The following is a 19,374-nucleotide window of genomic DNA, read 5'->3' on the forward strand; positions in this document are numbered from 1 at the left end:
AGGGTTTTCCAGGGCTGTGAAACTCCTATAGGATAACGAGCGGTTGTGGAGAGGAAGAGACCGATAATGGGACGACGTCTGGCACGAGTCATGACTCTTTCCCAGTCCACGTCATTTGAGTCGGCTGTCCATCTCCGGACGATTGGAGCGGGCCCACATCCGTTTTGGGAGTAGCTCGGAATTATCGGTCGGCGAATTTGTCCGATATGTCAAGTATCTTCGTGACGGCATTATTCAAAAGGCGCAGGCGCAATTCTATTAAGAAAAGCTGTTGTTCTCTTCCAACATCCCCACCCCGAAACATCCAGTCTCCTCCTGAGCTGAGATCTATTGATGTCCCTCGCATTTGGGTCTCAGCCCGCCGCGTCGCACGCAGAGTCAGAATCCACAACATCCCAGTATGCTACGGAGGGCCGGCGGCATGACAGAATATTGCTCGAAGAACCGGATACCTCAAACTCCAGCATGTCGAGCTCCGGCTCGGGCACAGGAGATATCTCCGTCTCTCAGCGTATGATCTCGGCCACATGGGGCAGCGTACTGACCACGCTCTTGGGTAAGCCCGTTCGTGTGGAGAGGTCGCCGCTTGCTAACGGTGGCAATAGTCAATCCACTCGACGTAGTCCGTATACGTCTCCAGTCTCAGGCGACTCCTGCGCCAGCGTCTCTATCTAAATACCATGCTTACGGCACCTCATTCAGATCATTACCGTCGGACTTGGGAGTCACAGCATGCTGCCGCGAAGTGTTCTGGGTTGGAGATAGCGGCCATTTCTGCCTTGCTGGTAATGGACATGGACCTCCACCTGCAGGCGCCGTCCCAGCAGATTGCGCAATCGAAGAGACTGAGAGAAAGACTTTCAGATCTACATTCGATGCGATGAAGAAAATATCTCGGAACGAAGGCCCCACAACCTTATGGCGCGGCCTCACCCCAACTCTGGCTATGGCCATACCCGCCAATGTTATATATTTTACTGGATACGATTGGCTACGGTTCAACGAAGCGAGTCCGATCAGAAAGGTCGCCAGCGACACGTACGCACCGTTGGTAGCAGGCTCGATGGCCAGAGTACTGGCTGGAATTGCCGTGTCTCCCTTGGAAATGTTCCGCACGAGAATGCAGGCTACTCCCGGAGGGACAACAGGCGTTTTCAAAGAGACACTGCTTGGGCTCCATCGCATGACGCAAAGTCAGGGCTATACTTCTCTCTGGCGTGGCCTCACCCTGACCATGTGGCGAGATGTGCCATTCTCGGCTTTCTACTGGTGGGGTTATGAAGCATCCAAGAATGCCATTAAGAACGTTCGACATGGACACTCAATATCTCAGAACGGATCGTTCACGAGCAGCAATCAGCCGTGGACCCCGGAGACCGACTCGTCCACATTCTTCGACAGCTTCGCCGCTGGTGCACTCTCAGGCGGTATAGCAGCTTTCGTCACTACTCCTTTCGATGTCGGAAAGACTCGGCAGCAGACATACCGACATGCAGGTGACGACTCACCGTCAGTGCAAGCCGCAAAAGAGGCGGCGAAAAAGGGCAAGGTGGTTGCAGAGGAACTGTCCATGCCCAGATTCATGTATCATATCTACAAGGAAGAAGGTGCGGCGGGCGTCTTCAAGGGTTGGATTCCACGGGTTCTAAAGGTCGCTCCGGCCTGTGCCATTATGATCAGCAGCTATGAGATCGGTAAGAGGTGGGCGCGGGCGAGCAATGACCGCAAGAACGAGAAGGCGGCTGTCTGAACACTCAGCTCATTTTGTACAACATCGCACAGGGATTCGGGAGCGAAGAGTTTTTGCATTGCATTGCGTGGCGCAGAAGCAGGCGTACAGACGCTCCGCACGGCGTACTTAGCATGATCGCATTTCGTTAGAGCAGGTCATCAGTGCGAATGAAATGAATAATCTCATCACGTTCCGTACACTGCGATGCCCTGCCGATCAACCTCAGCCTGAACTCACGCCGTACCACCCTGCCATGCCTTTCACTGCCTACTTGGCGCTTGCATGATGGAGACCCATTGCTGCATTTAGGGTAGCTGTACTCCAGTGCCATGGTCATAGCTACTGGAGGACATGGTATGGTCTTATCTAGATTACAGTCGTTCAACGTCGTCGAGGCGGAACGGCTGTCGATCCACGGACTGCGACGCTAAGCGTGTCTGCGTATCCTCCACGCGCGACGTTGCGGTGTTGGAACGACGAATCTCCGCTGCCGCGCAACTCGATATCTCCCTCCCCCATGCGAATCCCAAAACCATTCACAGGCGCGAGCAGTGTGATGAAGCGATGGCAGCTCCGTTCTTACCACGCAGTACACGATTTTGAGTGACGCGTTGGAGGGAGAAGGGTGCGGCGAAGGATGGATTCCGTGTCCGGCCAAGCCTTCTAGGAGACGTGTGTACACAGTAACATCCGCGCTTCGTCCGCAGCAATAACAAACTCCGTGTCGTCCTTACCTTGCTTGGTGAAAGATGCTGAGATGCTGAGATGCTTGGCCACGGGTCCCCAGACACAACGTGTACCTGCCCGATCCAAATGTCTCGTGTCAGCCTGTGTGGCGCTCTCGCTGCGTCGGAGACCGCAACGCGTCTGCGACAAGATGATGTCGATTCCTGTTTTACCCCGCAATGTTTGCAGAAGAGCATGTCTCTCTCCTTTTTCTCGTGCATTGTTTGCATACGTCACGACCAAACAAAATCTTCACGAATCCACTGAGTCGGTTTTTTCGGTTCTCCGGGCTCGCATAATTTCTCCAACGGGGTTGGCCTCATGCTGGGGATTAGCGATCGTGTCCCGAAAACAGCAGGTGAGACCCAAAATGTCAAATACCCAAACCCCTCTTGTCCCGAAATGGGCCGCTGCTCTACTGTGTGGGGAGTTTGAATAGAGCGGCCGGTGATGCGGACCCATTCGAGAGACGCTCCTACAGACAAGGTCCCGAAGGTTTAGTGGACTTGGAGTGCGCGATGATGTAGTGCGTTTGTGTATATATGTTTGTTGTTAACCCCGTGTTTGGCGAGAAGAATTCTCAACTTTGCTATAGTCTCATACCGAACATAACGCAGTTTATCAAAAGCATCAAGTCAACCAAAGCCATCAAAATGCCTACCGGAGGATGCTTCTGTGGAAAGGTGACGCTCGAATACTCGGGCGAGCCGGCCATGACGGTATAACCATTCCCGTTCACCATCAGGCGTCAATACTAAGACGATGCCAGGCACTTTGCCATTGCGCCGACTGCAGAAAGATCAGTGGAGGGCTCTACAGCCATAACGTACGTTTGCCCGAGCACATGACCATGCGTCTCCCATGCTGGGTTCCTGTCAGTGACTGGACCGTATGCTGACAGCTTGCAAGATCGTGGTGCCATCCGAGAACTTCAAGACCACCGGTTAGTACTACCCACACATGACCTTTGAGATCCACAACTGACTTGGAGGAATAGGCACCACCAAGGAAATCACAAAGACCGCCGACAGTGGCAAGAGCATCACCTCACATTTCTGCCCGGACTGTGGTATGGCCAATGCAAACCCAAACGAGGGATCCATGGGGGCTAACATGAGCATCAAAGGCACGACACTCTACCGCTGGGGCGACAGCTTCGGCGGCAAGGACGGCATGCGCATCATCAAGGCGGGCGTGATGGACGATGTGGATGTCATCAACAACACCAAGCCGGGAGCCGAGCTGTTCGCTCCCGAGAGGATCAAGTGGGTTGGTGCCATTGATGGTGCTGGCCAGGTTGACACCGTGAGTACCGAACCGAACCCCCTGTGCAGGGGACGTGTCTCAAGGAGTTTCAGTGCTGACTTGTGGTAGATGCCATCGTAGGTTTGCTGAGGCCGCAGCGAGGTACATGGCGGGGGTGGGCCTACCGGTGCGGAAAGACAAAAGGAGACTTGGCTAGACATGATGCTTCACGGTACCGACGGCGCATTGTCATGGAGAGTTGAAGTGCTGATTAGTAGCGGAAGCCTGGGAGAGGCTGTGAGTAGTGACACTATTCCGTACATATGCGGCCGTGCCAAATGAAAGAAGTAGCTATACTGCCACTAGTTGTTTGTATTCGCGCCGTGAATGTTTATACATGCCTGTCCCCTAGATTCGTAGGTAAATACGGGATGGTATATATCGATAGCTTTAGAGTGATGGCCTGTGTGTACCTATGCAAGGAAATCCTCGCTTTGTGGCGTGCCAGCTCATCCGGGTTGCTCGTGTTTGCAATAGATATAGAGCGAGCTCGAAACGGACGTGAATGATGATATTGTTGGACACGCACTTCTCCAGCAGGATTGTGTCTAGTGCAGATGTACAGTCTCCTCGGTAGCCCAGCATGGGCCGGCCAGTCACCGTGCTTTTTGCTGATATTCCTGGCCTCTATCACGAACATCGGACCACATATCGATACAGAGGCATTCCTTTATTTGCCCTTCTCGACCCAACCCTCTACCGCACCTCTCGCCTGGTCCGTCGCACTGTCCACCCTCTTGACGGCTACCGCACCTCCCTCCCGTACCCGATGCCACGCATCTTCGCCGAAGCTTCTGATCTGCAAATGCGTATCCGCCAGTGCCGGCACCCGCTTCTCGTACTCCCAAATGAGGTCTCCCACGTTTCTCATCGTTACGGGAATTAACGCCCAACCGGCCGCGATACCTACACCTAAGGGAAATGTCGCGCGGAGCAGGATACCGCGGTTGCGCGAGACAATTGATCCGGCAAGTGTGGCAACCAAGACGTAGATCCCACCAGGAAGAAGCTGTTCTCCTGTCGAAGGGGCGGGTGCCAGGCTAGCTATCGTGTCTGCGAGCTGTGTTTCTTTCTTGAAAGCGTAAGAGAGGCCGCGATTGAAGGCATTCTCTGTTGATAAAGAGAGCTCGTACAACGCTAGTCGGCCGTGTTTGATCTGCGCCGCGAGAAGGTCGGTAGGTGTCGGTCTGGACGGTTCGGAATTATGGGTGCTGCCGTTTCCTGGGAGGGGAAGAGTAGGGGCTTTCGGAGAGGCAAAAGGCACAGCATCGGAGTATATTGGTTTTCTCTCAGGGATCTGAAGTTGGGTGTTAGCTATTTGGCCATATGATCGAGACGGTCGTGCGAACATCATCTGCTGGGGATTCAGCCCATGCTGTCTGTCGAGGGTAGAGAGAGGCCACAGAGCCAGCGACAGCTGTTGCCGCAAGGGCACGCGACTGTGGAGCGTTAGTAAAGCTTCGAGACGGTCTTTGGGTTGCATACGTGATGGAGTACTCGCGCCCGGGCCATGATGGGCGTGTATTGAGCGGAGAGGCGTTGTGTTTGGCGGACGGATAGCTGTTGGAAAGTTCAAGACTGGCGCATGAGCTCGGGTGAGGTTGGGCTTGGCATTGGATATCATTTCCGAAGGCGGATATGAAGGAACGATTCCATCGACCACAGCATTGTTTGGATGGCGAGAGATTGAAGAGGTATATCTCTGAACCGTCATGTAATCATTACGTTGCTATCAAATGGGTATCAAAAAGGTCATGCTTGGGCGCTCTTGCCCATCCCTGCGCACCCTCAATTTGCGTTCTTTGGCGCCTCACCTATCCGTATGCTCGCTTCCGCCATCGCTTTTGTACTTTCGCCATGCCGGCTATGGCTGACTCGACGGCTTGAAGTCGGCCGCTACGGCAGCTCATTAGATGCTACTCGTTGCTTTCTGGCGACACAAATGTGCTTCATCTTCAATTCAGGCAGACCCGACTCGGGGTTCGGCGGTGGTTGGTTTAGCACGCTCGACCTGAGGTTGCTTCGTCGACACCTTGGTGGCCCAGGCAGTACCCCAGATGGGCGGCTTTCTTGCCTTTTTTCTTCGATGTGCAATGCAGCAACTGTGCGAGTGATCAGCACGGCGAAAATAAGGATGGCATGGTGAACTTACCAAAGCAAGACGCTGATAGCGAGGGTCACAAGTCCTGCCGTGACAAGCCATATTCCCACATCATGCCACAGATTGCTGCACTCGTACTTGCGTGCGTTGCGGGAAGTGCACATAGGCATTGTATTATGATCTTCGCAGTTATGCCCTGATGGTAGTTGTTGTAGTTGGCTGTGAGCTGCTGCAAAGCCCGCGGAAGGCGCTCGACATCAATGAGTGCTTCTCGATCGGTCGGCTTTTCGGTCGAGCAGCGGCTGTATATCAGGTGGTGAGGTCAAAGGCAGGTGCAGACTGTGGTCGGCGAAGCACCAACAGTAAGGTTGAACAGTGCGACATTACGCCTACGCTGGAGAGTGCTTGGAACCCAAGCAGATGAGGATGCTAGGCGTCTGAGGTGGTACAGATGTCAAGCCGCCAATGCGAACGGCGACAGGCCGGACAAGAAAGACCAAGCGCAGGTGGGATTTCGCTGGGCGGAGGATGAGTCTTGGTCTTTTGCGGATGGGGAAACAAATGCCGGCTTTACGGCTTGGTTGTCTGGGCAGGGAGGCAGGTACCCGCGAAACCACATGTCAGCGCTCAGACCTGGGAGGAGAACACAAACGTGGCTTTTCCAGCTCAGATTTTGGTTGACAGTGTCTGTCTGCCATTGAACGGCGTTGGCGGAGCTCGTCGAGGCTCTTGAACACGCTGCAAGCGGGGCGGAATCGCCCTGAGGCTGCCCAGCCGGAGACTCTAGCGGGGCTTCGAATGGCAGGACAAGGTCTAGATTTCCTACATGATTACACGTTATGTGCAGCGTCAAGCAGCCTGCTACACGCGCGCGAATTGAGCGATTGATGTTTCGATAGAGTTCGAGGTGTCCGTTATGACCCAGATTCCGCCACGATGAAGCAAGTGGGCAACCACGGCGTGGGAAGCCTTGGCATGAATCTGTCGGCTTCCGGACGATCATATCAGCTGACTCTTTCGACAGCAGACACTATCAACGACAATAGTGGTTCTTTTGACATCAACTCGATCTCATACAGAGGTAGGTAGCATACAGGGCACTGTCATTGATTCTAGGAAACGGAGGCTGCCAATATGAACCACGGAAGATGCCCTGTAGGGTCCGGAATGCCGAATTCACAGCAGAATCAATTCAGTCAAGGCCAGCATTTCTCTGCCAGATATTACAGCCACAAGTGTAGTGCAGCTGCGGCTGTGGTGGCTGATATCGATCGCGAGGCTGGTAATTAGGTATCAACAGATCCCTTGTAGTCCGACGATCTTTCAGCAGCGGAATCTTCAACACGATACAGGTCCTTCAGATCATTCAAGGGAGCGCCTACAGCTAAACTATACGATCGATTCCAGCACTGTTGACAGTAACCAACTTACCGTAGGTAAGCTATTGCATGCAGGATATGCGGAGATGCTCTACGATATGCCTACTTCGCCAAGACTCATGTCTCGACATCTTAGATCAAATCACGCAATCCCAAATACGCATATTCCTACGTCGGCATATGTCCGTCAGAAGCCATCAGAGCGCTAAGTGGCACGACTACCCCTGCATCGACCAGCGCTAAGCCATGCGAAACTCTGGCCCAAGATGTCGCGATATGCTACAACGACGTCAGGTCGTCCGCACTGGCGGGCTACTACTTATGCTACCAGTCATAGAACCAAAAGTCATCTTTCGCCTTTCTGGTTGCATCTAGCTTTACTGAGACTCTTCTGCCTGATTGTCAACGCTATAGACTAGATACAAATCCAATTGACCTCATCGCGATGGCCGACATTTCCAAGGAGGTGACCGACGTCGACCAAAGGAATCCGGAGACGAACCCAGTCTACTCGAGCAGTCAAGAGAGCTTACATGGTATCAACGAGAAGTCCCTCCTGCGAAAGCTTGACTACAAGCTACTACCAGCTCTCACCCTCCTATATCTCCTCTCATTCTTGGACCGCTCCAACGTTGGCAATGCGAGAATCGAGGGCTTAACAGCCGACCTGCATATGACAGGCAACGAATACCTGAGTGGTTTGACGCTGTTCTTTGTTGGATATGTCATCGTCGAGGTGCCATGCCAGGTCATCCTCAAGCTATGGACGCCGCGCATGTGGCTTCCCACGCTGACATTGGCATGGGGTGTCGTATCAACTCTGATGGGAGTGACCCAGAATAAGGCTGGCTTTTTCGCCGTGCGCTTCTTCCTCGGTGTTTCCGAATCCGGCCTCTTCCCTGGCATTGTGGTATGTTTACTTGAGATTAGCTCACGCCCCCTCAGTCTCGCTCTCACGTATTGTCGTACTTGTGTTGAGCCACTACTAAGGTCTCTTCAAGTACTACTTATCCTTATGGTACAAGAGGGAGGAGAGGCACTACCGCGTCGCGCTGTTCTTTAGTGCTGCGGCGCTAGCTGGCGCCTTTGGTGGCATTCTAGCATGGGGTAAGACCCAAGTCGCTATGATCACACTTTGATACTTATTGCTGTCAGGCATCGCGCATATGAGAGGTGTGGCCGGCTACAATGGTTGGAGGTGGATCTTTATTCTGGTGTGTATTTTGCGTGTTACTTTGTCACCGGATTAGACTAACACTATACAGGAAGGTCTTCTTACTGTTGTTGTCGCCGCCAGCGCCTACTTCTTTATTCACAACTATCCCAGTACCGCGACGTTTCTCAGTGAGAACGAACGAGATGTGATTCAACGCCGGTTGAAAGCTGATAGCGACGCCACCAACGATGAAGCCTTCAATTGGGCCAATGTTCGCAAAGCCCTCACCGACATCAAAGTCTATCTGTACTGCTTCAACTTCCACACTATGTCGCTTCCGCTCTATACTCTGTCGCTCTTCCTCCCATCCATTATCCGCGATCTGGGCTACAGCTCTGCTCAGGCTCAGCTGCTCACTATCCCACCCTACGCCATCGCCTTCATCACCACAATGACGATGGCCGTGCTTTCAGAACGGTACAAGCGCCGTGCACCGTTTATCATTGGCTCCTCATCTTTCGCGATCATTGGCTATATCCTTTTACTCGCCGACCCTCGTCCTGGTCCCTCCTACACTGGTACTATCTTCGCTGCTGCTGGCATTTACCCTTCCGTCGCCCTCGTGGTAAGTCTTCCACCCATCCTTACTTCTGAGCCATGCTGATAAGCCTTGGCGCAGCTCGCATGGCCAGCCAACAATGTCTCGGGCCAAACTAAGCGGGCAGTCGCCAACGGGCTTCAGATTAGCATCGGAAACCTCGGCGCTGTGCTTGGCACGCAGCTTTATCGCACCGAGACAGCGCCACGTTACTTTCTGGGGCACTCGTTTGCGTTGGCTTACCTCGTGGCCAACGTTGCTGTCGCGAGCTTGACTTGGTGGGTACTAAAGCGCGACAATGAGAAGAAGGAGCGCCGTGTTGCGGGGAATGAGGCCACCAAGGATGGACCTTTCATTGGGGACGAGGATGTGAGGTGGCGCTTCCACCTCTGAACACGGATATCTACAGACTCGAGATTCGAGCCGTCAAGGTTCGATGAATATTCACCTTAGCGCAACCTGCACTAAGCACCAAGAGTCGGATGCTGCCCGGATTCAAGGGTGCATGACTACTCTCGAAATCTGCCGAGCCTCAGATCTTTCTAGGAGTTGACGGCTTTCGATTCAGCTCGATTGCTTCTTAGTCTTCGGACGACATCGCGACTTAAGTGGCGCCTAGAATGTTCTGATTACGAAATTGCCGCAGAAGTACACCGTATTGGAATGCAATCCGGCGGAGCTTTTATGAAGTCGGATAGACAATTCTATGTCAACAGAGCTGGCACCGCCACTCAAAATCACGAGTCCTCAGAGCACTTTCACCAGATTTCGTGTCTCTTCTGTTTCTTCCACCTACCTCTGCGAGGAAGCTGTGTTATATCCATGCTGATATATCTATGCATATGGTCCTGCACATCTTAGATGCTTCCAACGTTTGGATCCATGTGACGACCTATAATTTCAAGCTTTAGGACTTTTCAGTAGCAGGTTGCCATGCAAAAGCTAGGAAAGCCTTGCTCAGAATCTCTTCCAGCATTGAATCTCACTGGGTGAGCCTCATTGGCACCAATTGGGTTTGGCCTAGTCAGTGACTGAAAGTCTGTTTGAACGTCCAGATCCATACTTGCACTTGACGAAGAGGGGTTGATCGAATAGTAATTATAGTATACTCGTTTAATGCTGGTGCCTGGCAGCGATCCGTCGCGTCTATCAAATATACGCGAAGGGATTGACACAGTCAAGCTAGGCACGGCCAATGAGCAGAGGGGATCTGTTTTCCTTTTGAGGCAAGCCCCGCGCCACCAAGCCATTTTGACTTCTGTCGCAGGCATACACGTGGGGTGGTGGGAACATGTAAACCCCCCAGGAAGACAACTGCCGACTCCTATCTCTCATATGACCCAAAGCGGGCGTAATCACAGAATCAGTGTTTGCATCGGCGATGGCGAAGGTATCGGATTTCTCAGATTTAGTCATCATCAGTCACAACCCTGGAAACAGCACACGAGCTGCCAGCCTCGAGCGCGCAAGGGCGCTGGCATATGCAGCAAGAATTTCGAGTCCTGCTCGTAAGAAGAAAAAAGCACTGTCCATGACGAGATTAGAGCAGCGTCAACAAGCAAAAGAAGCTCGCAACACCTCCAGCCAAGAGAATGTGGCAACATTGCAGCTCCTTGGATCACGAGCAACGTTGCTGACCACACTTTTAAAGCAAGGAAATAGCGACCCCTTTAACAGCATGCCAGTGCAGATTACACCCTCTATTGGCAGTACGCTCTCGTTCTGGAACTCTAGAATGCCCGTATACTGCAGCGAAGGCCGAAGGGTTGTTAACGAGAAGCAATTCAATACGGACATCGTCAATCTGCACAACGAAGCGTGTTGTAGTGCATTTTTATTTCTGTGCGCGACTTTGATGTCGGCCCAGAATCCCCAGCAAGCAGATCTAGTCCACAACAGCCTACGATTGAAGAACCAGGCCCTGCAAACATTGCGCACAGAAATTGCTCGTAACAAAGCTGAGAAATCGGCATTTGCGCTTCGGGCCATAGTCTACCTGTTTGAAGCGACTATAATGACAGCCGAAGTCAGCGAAGCGAAGATCCACGGTGCGTATGTGGTCGAAGCGCTTCGCCAAATCGAGGCGAAGAAGCGCCCAAAGGACTACGACAAGCTGTTGATGCTCGTACGCATGTACTATTTGGATGCCCAATCAGCACTGGGATACATGCGCCGTATGACTCTAAATCCGAACGACATGGTGTCGCTGTTCCAGAAGTCCCTCGAGCCTATACAGCAGTGGGTCGATACTCAAGACCCTAGCCTGTTTGCCGGCATTACAGACGCTGTCTTGTTCAGCAGAAACATCACTGCAATGTTCAGACAAATGCGCGTCAACATAATGCTTCAACACAGTACTCCGGAGGAACTTGAATTATACTATCCTGCCTTAGTGTGCCAGTATCCAGTACCGCACCATCTCCTATTAGTGGGCCATGCTCTCGAGCACATCGACCGCTTAGCCAACTGGCTCGCAGCTCACCCAGCCGAGACTTCTGACACATATACAGCCATACACTCCCAGTACCGCACAGAAATCGTGTTGTCACTGGCTCTCCTAGTGTATCTGAGCCGATCGGTCCACTCCACTGAAGTCCTCGGCGAGTGGACACTCGCTTCTGGACTGCTGAGCAAGCTAATGTATTGGCTTGCGGATGAGAGCCAGCCAGATGGCCTGGCACGGCTGATTCCTCCGAAAGCCCAGGTCTGGGCATTGTACGTGGGATCTTGTTGGGAGCTGAGTCATCGCACACCGGTACGTGTTGCTTGCAAAGCATCGTTCTTGGCGTTGTTGAAGAAGCGGGCGGCGGCTTTGCAGCTGTCCGCGTGGCAAGAGGTCAACGCTGTGCTCGCCGAGTTTCTCAACATGGATTCCATGCTTCCTAATGGTGCTGAATGGTTTGAGTCTCTGATGCGCGACGATGATGCTGTCTTTGAGCGGGCTGAGTTTCGGTCTGGTGCGGTATGCCACCAGAGCTGGTGTGGTAAGATGCACCGAGTTTTGTCTTTGCCTGACGAAGACAATGTTCCTGATGGTGGCTGAGAACTCTGCATCTGTGTGCACTCGGAGCCGACTCGTGGGTATCTATAGCAATAACGCATTAGAAAGCGGGAGTCTTCAATCCCTGGTCGTCCAGTGGTCCAGTCATGCGGCTGGCTCACGCCCGTGAAAATCGAAAGCGGCATCCTCATTTGCACCTTAATCTACCAGACTTGAGAGATGTCTTGTGGTGCCCAAGAGGAACGACATCAGACTATCATCACTTCTCGCAGCAGAACCATAGGACTGAGGAGATACGTAGAGGAGAGAGCTCCTCGCCGCTTTCGTCGGCCTCATTGTGCAACTCCATCTGCCCCATCTTGTCCTCCAACATATTTTTCTTCTGGAAATCCTTGTGCGTACATCTCGGTTGGTGTCCAGTGAGGGACACAGGGAGATGTTTTCGCAGCCATTCGGCCCGAGACATGTGTTGATTATTGTCACTGTGTATGTGACGGAGCTTTTCACGAGGCCGAGGTGTAATTGCTCTTCAATGTCACATGGACCATTGGCAATCTTCCGGGGTTCTGGCGTCCAGAAAAGAAAGTATGAAAGAGGTCCATGATCAACACTTCCATAGAACAGAGGCGAGGGCGGTGAGAGAGATCTCATCTCATGAAGAATTCTTCTCAGCTTCCTCAGAACCAGCTGCATGGACGATCGATCTTCCGGTAAAAGGAGCCTGATCACAACTGAGAGACACATGACCGAGTGAAGTCCAATCAGATTCACACATTACTATGTTCCAGATCCCTATCCCTTGGGTCCTGTATGATGCTGGCATAGTTCGCCTTGCCAATTGCGACTACCTGCAGCAAAGCCGCGGTGGTAATTGCTATCAACATACCAGACCATAATCCGACCACACCCCAGTGTCTGACAAAGGTAAATGTCAGTGCCAGAGGAATGGCGAGAACATTGTATGAGAAGAGACTGATAATACTCCCAGTCCGTTGAAGGCCTAGACCTCGTAGGATGCCACTGGTTATGATCGTGGTGGCATCGGCAATCTGGAATGCTGCCAGAATGGGAACCACAGTAATGAAGACCCCTATGAAATTGATTAGCAATTGCGATCTCTTGAAACGCAGGATTTGAGACCAGCTCACCGATTGTTTCCGCATCGTTTGTGAGCAGCCACCCCCACACACGCCGGACAAGGATTAAGAATATGCTATTGTTCAGCCCCAGTCCTACTCCGAGCATGATTGCAGTAGTAGATGAGATCCGAGCTGAGTGTTGGCGGCCGGCGCCAACAAGATTGCCGATCCGGGCAGCAACTACCGCGCTCGCCGAAAAGGGGATCTGAAAGGATAGATTGGCCGTTGTCTGGATGATAGAGTGCGCGGCGAGACTGACGGTGCCGAGGTAGCTTGCAGCCATGGCCATGGCCTCGACCGCCCACCATTCCGAACAAATCATGATGATCCCTGGTCCGGCAAGTTTGAGCATCGGCTTCCAATCCTTCAGGGCCTTCGTGCTGAAGCCGCCGAAACATTGATACCCATCGACAAACCGCACGTACAGCGCCAGTAGAAGTGCCATGAGATTAAACGACATTGCTGTTGCAATAGGAGATCCTTGAAAGCCGATTCCGAACCTTGAAGACCACACGAACGTGTAGTTACTGTACAGAAGAACTGGATCAGTAGTGGTCAAAATTGGAGGAAGTGGGAACCGACCAAGCTATGTTCAGCGGAGCAGTGATCAAAAGGACATAGGTCGATGCGTGAAAGATATTCTGGGCTTGCTGGAACCGTTTAAGTGCCTCGAAGATTGCATACCCTGGTGCGCCCCACCAGTAGAATCTCAAGAACGATCCGCACAAGCGGGCCAAATCGGGGTCTTGTCGAAGCCACAACATGATGGTTTCGGCGTTCAGCCAGATGACGGAAATGGGCACGAAGCATACCAGCTCCAGCAGCAAACAGCGCTGCAGGTGTAGACCCAGCTCGTGTCTCTGACCACTGCCATAGGCCTGTGAACAGAGCGTATCCAAGGCCGTCGAGATTCCAGTGAAGATTGTTAGTCCTGTAATCGTAGCGGTCATGGTTGCGAGAGAGGCCGCCGCAAGTTGTAGCCGACCGAGATGACCCAAGGAGAAGACACCGGCGAATTGCTCAGAATACTGGAGGAAGAAGCTGAGCATCATGGGAATCTGCTCAGTCGAGTCAGTGAGCATTACTTTCACATTTCATTGATCACTCCTCTGAGAAATGCTACAGTACCATAGATTTGAGGAAAAATTTGAGCTCAGTAAGACGGGTGGTGACTTTTTCACCGTTCTCGTGCTCCTCGGTATCGATTCCAGAGGGAGAGCTGCTGACAACGGTCGGTCGCTTTCCCGCAGTGCCATAGCTGGTCCTGTCTTGTGCTAGTAAGGACTCGTGAGCAGACATGTTTGCTGTGCGCACCGGGTATTGCCACGAGCCCAAACCGCAACCTATGACAGCTGATGGTCGGAGAGCAGATGATGTGCGAAAAAGGCTGCGATGGGTTGTTATGTGAGCGGCCGGATGAGAGGCAGAGGGGAGAAATGTGATTAAACAAACGCCCGTGTCGCCAAAGAGGTACCAGACGAGGGTGGAGAACATGGGCAATCTGCAAACAGTGATCCATATGAGTCCAGGGTGATCTGGAGCATGTCTGCGGACTGGTCGATATTGGCATGATGCCTCACAGTGGCAACGAGGACGGGCCGCGACTCATGCAGCAAGCGAGCGAGCGAGCGATGATACTACAACCAAAGCCGTTCGAGGGTCTCCAGTCTGCAGGCTCGTACACCCTGGGTGCACACCCGCAGTCCTCGTTACTTTACTCCACCTGTTCTCTACAGCAAGTGGGTCGGGACTTGGATGAACCAAAGCCGGTAAATTCATCTTCATCTCCTCCTGCTTCGACAGGCAGGTGGGTCCAAAGTAACGAGGACTGCGGGTGTGCACTCAGGGTGGTGTACAGGGGAACCATCGTAGCATCCAGCTAGTCGCATCGACGGCTTAGGATCACGCTACGGAGAAGTCGGAGAATGAGGCGAACATGTTGGGAAACGATTAGACTTGGGACTTACGTTGTCTCTTGTTGCGCTTCAGGCGGAAGTATCGTATACCAGAACCAGATCCGCTCGCCCAATCAGGCACTGGCGCTTCGAGATAAGGGCCGGACAGTAGGTTTTAGTCAAGGTTGCTCGGTAAGGCAACGGCAGAGAAAGGTGACTGCAGGGCCCACCTCAGTGTGGAATTCTTGTCATTACAATGGGAACGATGCTGTGCTAGCTCCATCATTTGCACCTTACACACGTCAATCTGTACCATGAGTGTCCAATCCCGGCCTTGTTGAGCTTTCCTGAATAGAATATTTTGTGATCTTTGGGTCGCCAGATTCACCTCATACACCTTCCCTCTTCTTTTTCTGGCCTTTTATCGTCCCAGATGCTGCAAGCCTGCAGTCTATCAGACACGCACAATGGCCCGATTATTCCTGCTGTTACAACTCTCCAGCTTGATGGCGGTCGGTATCGCTCACCAGCAGGCTCTAAATCAGCTTCCACTTGTGTCTAATCAGGGCGATGAGTTTCACCCTACCCCATTCTATAGTCGACAAAGAGACGAGACGAGCTTGGACGATGCCTTCAAGGAGTTCGAACGTATTACGGACAACCCACCGCTGTTTACGGGTATCACGACATTTGCACATTTGGACGCTCCGGCCTGTTTCTCCAAAGATCTCCCGGATGGCTCCTTCGACATCGCTTTCGTGGGGTCACCGTTTGATACAGGTGTGATCTATAGGACAGGTGCAAGGTTTGGCCCTGCCGGGATTCGAATGGGATCACGGAGGCTGGGAAAGTAAGAGATGCCGTCACATGAATGCATCCAAAAAGTGTTGTTTCTATGCTGATGATCATGCACAAACAGATACAGTGGACATAGTGTGGAGCTTGACTACAACCCTTTCAATTCTCCTTTCACCGTCGTCGATTGTGGTGATGGTCAGTCGACCCTTCTTAAACCGAGAGTAAAAATTTGAGTATTAACCCGCAGCAAGCCCCGGTGACTCCAATGGACAATCGTGTGGCTATCAAGCAACTTGAGCAAGCCCATCAAATCATCACATCCCGCAAGCCAGCCAACCAAACTCTGCTCAAGCATCCCAAGCTCATAACACTCGGTGGCGATCATACCATTACCCTGCCTGCGTTGAGAAATGCATACAAGCAGTGGGGTCAACTCAGCATCATCCATTTCGACTCTCACCTAGACACGTTCAATCCGGACAGCTTGAAGGACATCTACGGAGGGGTTAACAGCAATTACTCTTCTGTAAACCATGGAACCTACTTCCACATCGTAAGAAGTTCCATGTGGGTCTGCTTTTACACACACTTACGATACATAGGCGAAAGATGAAGGCCTTCTCAAAGACGACGCCAATATCCATGCTGGTGTCAGATTGATGCTGTTCGACCCTGTGGAAGATATCAAGGAGGACAGACGCTGTGGCTTTGACATCATCAAAGCTACTCAGATGGAGACTTTGGGCATCAAAGGCATAGTGGAGCGCCTGAAGAAACGCGTTGGCGACGGTCCTGTATACATGTAAGCATGATTACACCCCCTGGGCGTGAGACTTCCGAAGCACATGGCTAATCACCACCAATTAGCTCCATTGACATTGACGTCCTCGATCCTGGCTTTGCGCCTGCAACTGGGACTGCGGGTACGTCTTGTGATCCTGACCCTTACTCAACAAGTCACGCTTTACTGATTGATGATGCCCAGAACCTGGAGGCTGGACGTCTCGAGAGATGTTATCCATCATTGAGGGACTTTCCGGCATCAACCTCGTGGGCGCAGACATTGTGGAAGTTGTAAGTTTGATTCTGCTGATCCTTGTTGCTGAATATTGACTGGCATCCAAGGCCCCAGCTTATGACACGAATGCCGAGACGACCACGATGCTGGCAGCCGAGTTGTTATACGAAATTCTCATCGTGATGCAAATGAGCCCGGTTTGAGGACTAGTCCAGCACATAGCTTCCTACCACAATCTTTGAAATGGATATGCCCTATTTGTTGTATTGATCGCTTAGCTGTGGTCGGTTATAGATAGGTATGATTTTGATATTCGTTTCCTCAAGGAGAACCCACACAATATGGAGCTCTTTAGTTACTAGGTAGTATCTACTGCACCTGAAGATCATATGTCCTCTCACTTTGTCTACGGTCGGTTCAGACAGGAGACCTGATCATGACTGTCAGGATCTCGTACAGGATCTCCGCAGCCACTTGTCCGGTCTGCTCTGCGGCGGTGTCATACATCGGGGCCACTTCCACCAAATCAGCGCCCACAATTTTCAAACTCGATAGCCCGCTGATGATCGCGAGAACTTCACGACTGGTCCATCCACCTGGCTCAGCTGTACCGGTAGCCGGGGCAAAGGCCGGATCCACACTGTCGATGTCGAAGGAGAGGTATACTGGCCCTGTGCCAACTCGAGCCTTGATCTTCTCAATGACGCCCTGGACGCCAATGCTGTCAATCTCTCGACATTTGACCATGTCGAAGCCGCATTTGCGGTCGTGAGCCTCATCACCACTGTCGAGGTAGACGCCCTTGATCCCGGCATGCATGTTGGTCTCGTCGCCGAGAATGCCCTCGTCATGCGCAATGTGAAAGTATGTGCCGTGGTTGACGCGCGAGTATCTTGATTCCGGTGCATGGATGCGTGGTCGGAAGGTGTCGACATGCGAGTCAAAGTGAAGGATGCTCAGCGGTCCCCAGTGTTTGTAGGCCGCGCGCATGGCGGGAAGCGTGATGGTGTGATCACCCCCGAGGGTGATAATACGTGGAACTTTGGGTGTGGTGGTGGTGTTTGCCGGGGTGTATGAAGCAATGATCTGATGAGCCGCTTGGATTTGAGTCAAGGCTACCCGATTGTCCATGGGCGTTACTCTGGAATGACAGGCAAAATCAGCCCTGTCCCGCATGACCTACAACCGACACTCTGCTGATGTTGACCAAGGGAAAAACTTACGGGACGTCACCACAATCTACCACTCGCGCATACTGGCCGTCGAAAGGGTTGAAGTCGTTCTCGACCGAATGCCCTGAATGCTTCGCCAAACGTCTCGAGCCCAGCCTGATTCCCGTAGGGCCAAATCGGGCTCCAGGACGGTAAGTCGTCGCCGTATCGAAAGGAGCCCCGACGAAAGCGATATCGATCGGCTCGGAAGCCTGCACACTCTGTTCGAAGCATTTCAGCTGAGGCAGATGTGCATATGCTCCCGTGTCCGAGTAGAGCGGCGGGTTCTCGAGGGCAGGGCCGAGGTAGTCAAACGCCTCCTGCAAGGTCTTGTTGGTCGCCTCCTGAGCAGATTGAAGGAAGAAAGGTCTGTCAAGATGGTTCTGCTCGAAGTGCAAGATGGCTTCATGCTTGTGTTGTTTTCCAGAAGCCATGCAAGTCATGGCTAGAAGGCCAATGGTGGCCCTGAGAACATTGCAGGCCATTGCAATGTGGTAGGAACTTGCGGGTGATGCTTCGCCCTGGAGCACGAATATGCAAGTAGATGGCGATGATGAGGTTGTCAGGAAGTGACCGGGTTTTCACGAAGATCTAAAAGAATCTCACAAAAATTGCCAGTGCCGCGTCGCCCCAAGTTATCGAGCTGGCGACGTTGCCAACGACCATACATGCAGACCCACCTCGGGTACCCTCCGGCGGTACTGCGCCGTTGTAACATCGTCACACCGCGTCATTTGAACTTGGGGAACCTCTTCTCTGGGCACCCTATCTTCAAGCGCAAGAGCCTTGACGACGTGATCGGGACCAGTGATGCACATCGCACCAGACCAAGCGAAGATAGTCGTTTGCACCATGGATATGCGGCTCGGTCTGTCCATCGAGTCCAGCAGCATCTCGACCACGCCAAGTTCGCGCCATATTGTCATATTGTCGGGGCCGGCTCTGCGGAAGCGCCAGATGCTGCTCTTATCTTTAGCCGCTTCTGCCCAAGGGATGCATCAAGGAGAGCGACGCACATGCACTAGCACTTTACAACGTCTGTATGTGTGGCACTAGTACCCCGGAATCCACGATAAGCGAAGTCGCTTGCGGCCAACAGTCGGCATGGCTTATCTCGAAGCGCTGCACTAAACCATAACGGGGCATGTGGCCAGTGCCGTTGGGCCTTGGCGGCACGTGACCATCTGCGCTGACACTTCGGAAAGACTAGGCCAGGAACGAGGATTTTACTCACCTGGCACGCGAGAACCACTAAATCGGATTTCTGCAATCTCTGCCCCACGCAATGCCTGGGGACAATTTAGAATCATGGTGG

At 52.6% G+C, this 19,374-nt stretch overlaps 9 protein-coding genes across 9 annotated transcripts; 5 read left to right on the forward strand and 4 right to left on the reverse strand.

Annotated features, from left to right (window-relative positions):
* Nucleotides 1–465: 465 nt before the first annotated feature.
* HMPREF1541_06087 (uncharacterized protein) lies at nucleotides 466–1,750 on the forward strand (the record flags this gene model as incomplete). Its single annotated transcript, XM_008720424.1, has 2 exons — nucleotides 466–556; nucleotides 606–1,750. The coding sequence occupies 2 exons, from the start codon at nucleotides 466–468 to the stop codon at nucleotides 1,748–1,750; spliced, it is 1,236 nt and encodes a 411-aa protein (XP_008718646.1).
* Nucleotides 1,751–3,111: 1,361 nt separating this feature from the next.
* On the forward strand, nucleotides 3,112–3,832 carry HMPREF1541_06088 (uncharacterized protein; the record flags this gene model as incomplete). The annotated part of the gene is made up of 4 exons (XM_008720425.1): nucleotides 3,112–3,177; nucleotides 3,228–3,284; nucleotides 3,368–3,401; nucleotides 3,456–3,832. The coding sequence occupies 4 exons, from the start codon at nucleotides 3,112–3,114 to the stop codon at nucleotides 3,830–3,832; spliced, it is 534 nt and encodes a 177-aa protein (XP_008718647.1).
* Nucleotides 3,833–4,433: 601 nt separating this feature from the next.
* On the reverse strand, nucleotides 4,434–5,275 carry HMPREF1541_06089 (uncharacterized protein; the record flags this gene model as incomplete). Its single annotated transcript, XM_008720426.1, has 3 exons — nucleotides 4,434–5,051; nucleotides 5,113–5,202; nucleotides 5,249–5,275. 3 exons carry the CDS (start codon nucleotides 5,273–5,275, stop codon nucleotides 4,434–4,436), a joined length of 735 nt encoding a protein of 244 aa, XP_008718648.1.
* A 448-nt stretch (nucleotides 5,276–5,723) lies between these two features.
* HMPREF1541_06090 (uncharacterized protein) lies at nucleotides 5,724–6,034 on the reverse strand (the record flags this gene model as incomplete). Its single annotated transcript, XM_008720427.1, has 2 exons — nucleotides 5,724–5,865; nucleotides 5,916–6,034. 2 exons carry the CDS (start codon nucleotides 6,032–6,034, stop codon nucleotides 5,724–5,726), a joined length of 261 nt encoding a protein of 86 aa, XP_008718649.1.
* Nucleotides 6,035–7,688: 1,654 nt separating this feature from the next.
* On the forward strand, nucleotides 7,689–9,390 carry HMPREF1541_06091 (uncharacterized protein; the record flags this gene model as incomplete). The annotated part of the gene is made up of 5 exons (XM_008720428.1): nucleotides 7,689–8,153; nucleotides 8,245–8,350; nucleotides 8,399–8,457; nucleotides 8,509–9,024; nucleotides 9,079–9,390. The coding sequence occupies 5 exons, from the start codon at nucleotides 7,689–7,691 to the stop codon at nucleotides 9,388–9,390; spliced, it is 1,458 nt and encodes a 485-aa protein (XP_008718650.1).
* A 988-nt stretch (nucleotides 9,391–10,378) lies between these two features.
* HMPREF1541_06092 (uncharacterized protein) lies at nucleotides 10,379–12,040 on the forward strand (the record flags this gene model as incomplete). Its single annotated transcript, XM_008720429.1, has 1 exon — nucleotides 10,379–12,040. One exon carries the CDS (start codon nucleotides 10,379–10,381, stop codon nucleotides 12,038–12,040), a length of 1,662 nt encoding a protein of 553 aa, XP_008718651.1.
* A 725-nt stretch (nucleotides 12,041–12,765) lies between these two features.
* On the reverse strand, nucleotides 12,766–14,189 carry HMPREF1541_06093 (uncharacterized protein; the record flags this gene model as incomplete). Its single annotated transcript, XM_008720430.1, has 3 exons — nucleotides 12,766–13,088; nucleotides 13,147–13,664; nucleotides 13,720–14,189. 3 exons carry the CDS (start codon nucleotides 14,187–14,189, stop codon nucleotides 12,766–12,768), a joined length of 1,311 nt encoding a protein of 436 aa, XP_008718652.1.
* A 1,310-nt stretch (nucleotides 14,190–15,499) lies between these two features.
* On the forward strand, nucleotides 15,500–17,051 carry HMPREF1541_06094 (agmatinase; the record flags this gene model as incomplete). Its single annotated transcript, XM_008720431.1, has 7 exons — nucleotides 15,500–15,882; nucleotides 15,952–16,025; nucleotides 16,082–16,383; nucleotides 16,433–16,632; nucleotides 16,698–16,753; nucleotides 16,816–16,904; nucleotides 16,956–17,051. 7 exons carry the CDS (start codon nucleotides 15,500–15,502, stop codon nucleotides 17,049–17,051), a joined length of 1,200 nt encoding a protein of 399 aa, XP_008718653.1.
* Nucleotides 17,052–17,265: 214 nt separating this feature from the next.
* HMPREF1541_06095 (agmatinase) lies at nucleotides 17,266–18,502 on the reverse strand (the record flags this gene model as incomplete). Its single annotated transcript, XM_008720432.1, has 2 exons — nucleotides 17,266–17,989; nucleotides 18,072–18,502. The coding sequence occupies 2 exons, from the start codon at nucleotides 18,500–18,502 to the stop codon at nucleotides 17,266–17,268; spliced, it is 1,155 nt and encodes a 384-aa protein (XP_008718654.1).
* Between the last annotated feature and the right edge of the window lie 872 nt (nucleotides 18,503–19,374).

This window comes from Cyphellophora europaea (assembly GCF_000365145.1).
Source record: "Cyphellophora europaea CBS 101466 unplaced genomic scaffold supercont1.5, whole genome shotgun sequence".
Classification (NCBI taxonomy): Eukaryota; Fungi; Ascomycota; class Eurotiomycetes; order Chaetothyriales; family Cyphellophoraceae; genus Cyphellophora; species Cyphellophora europaea.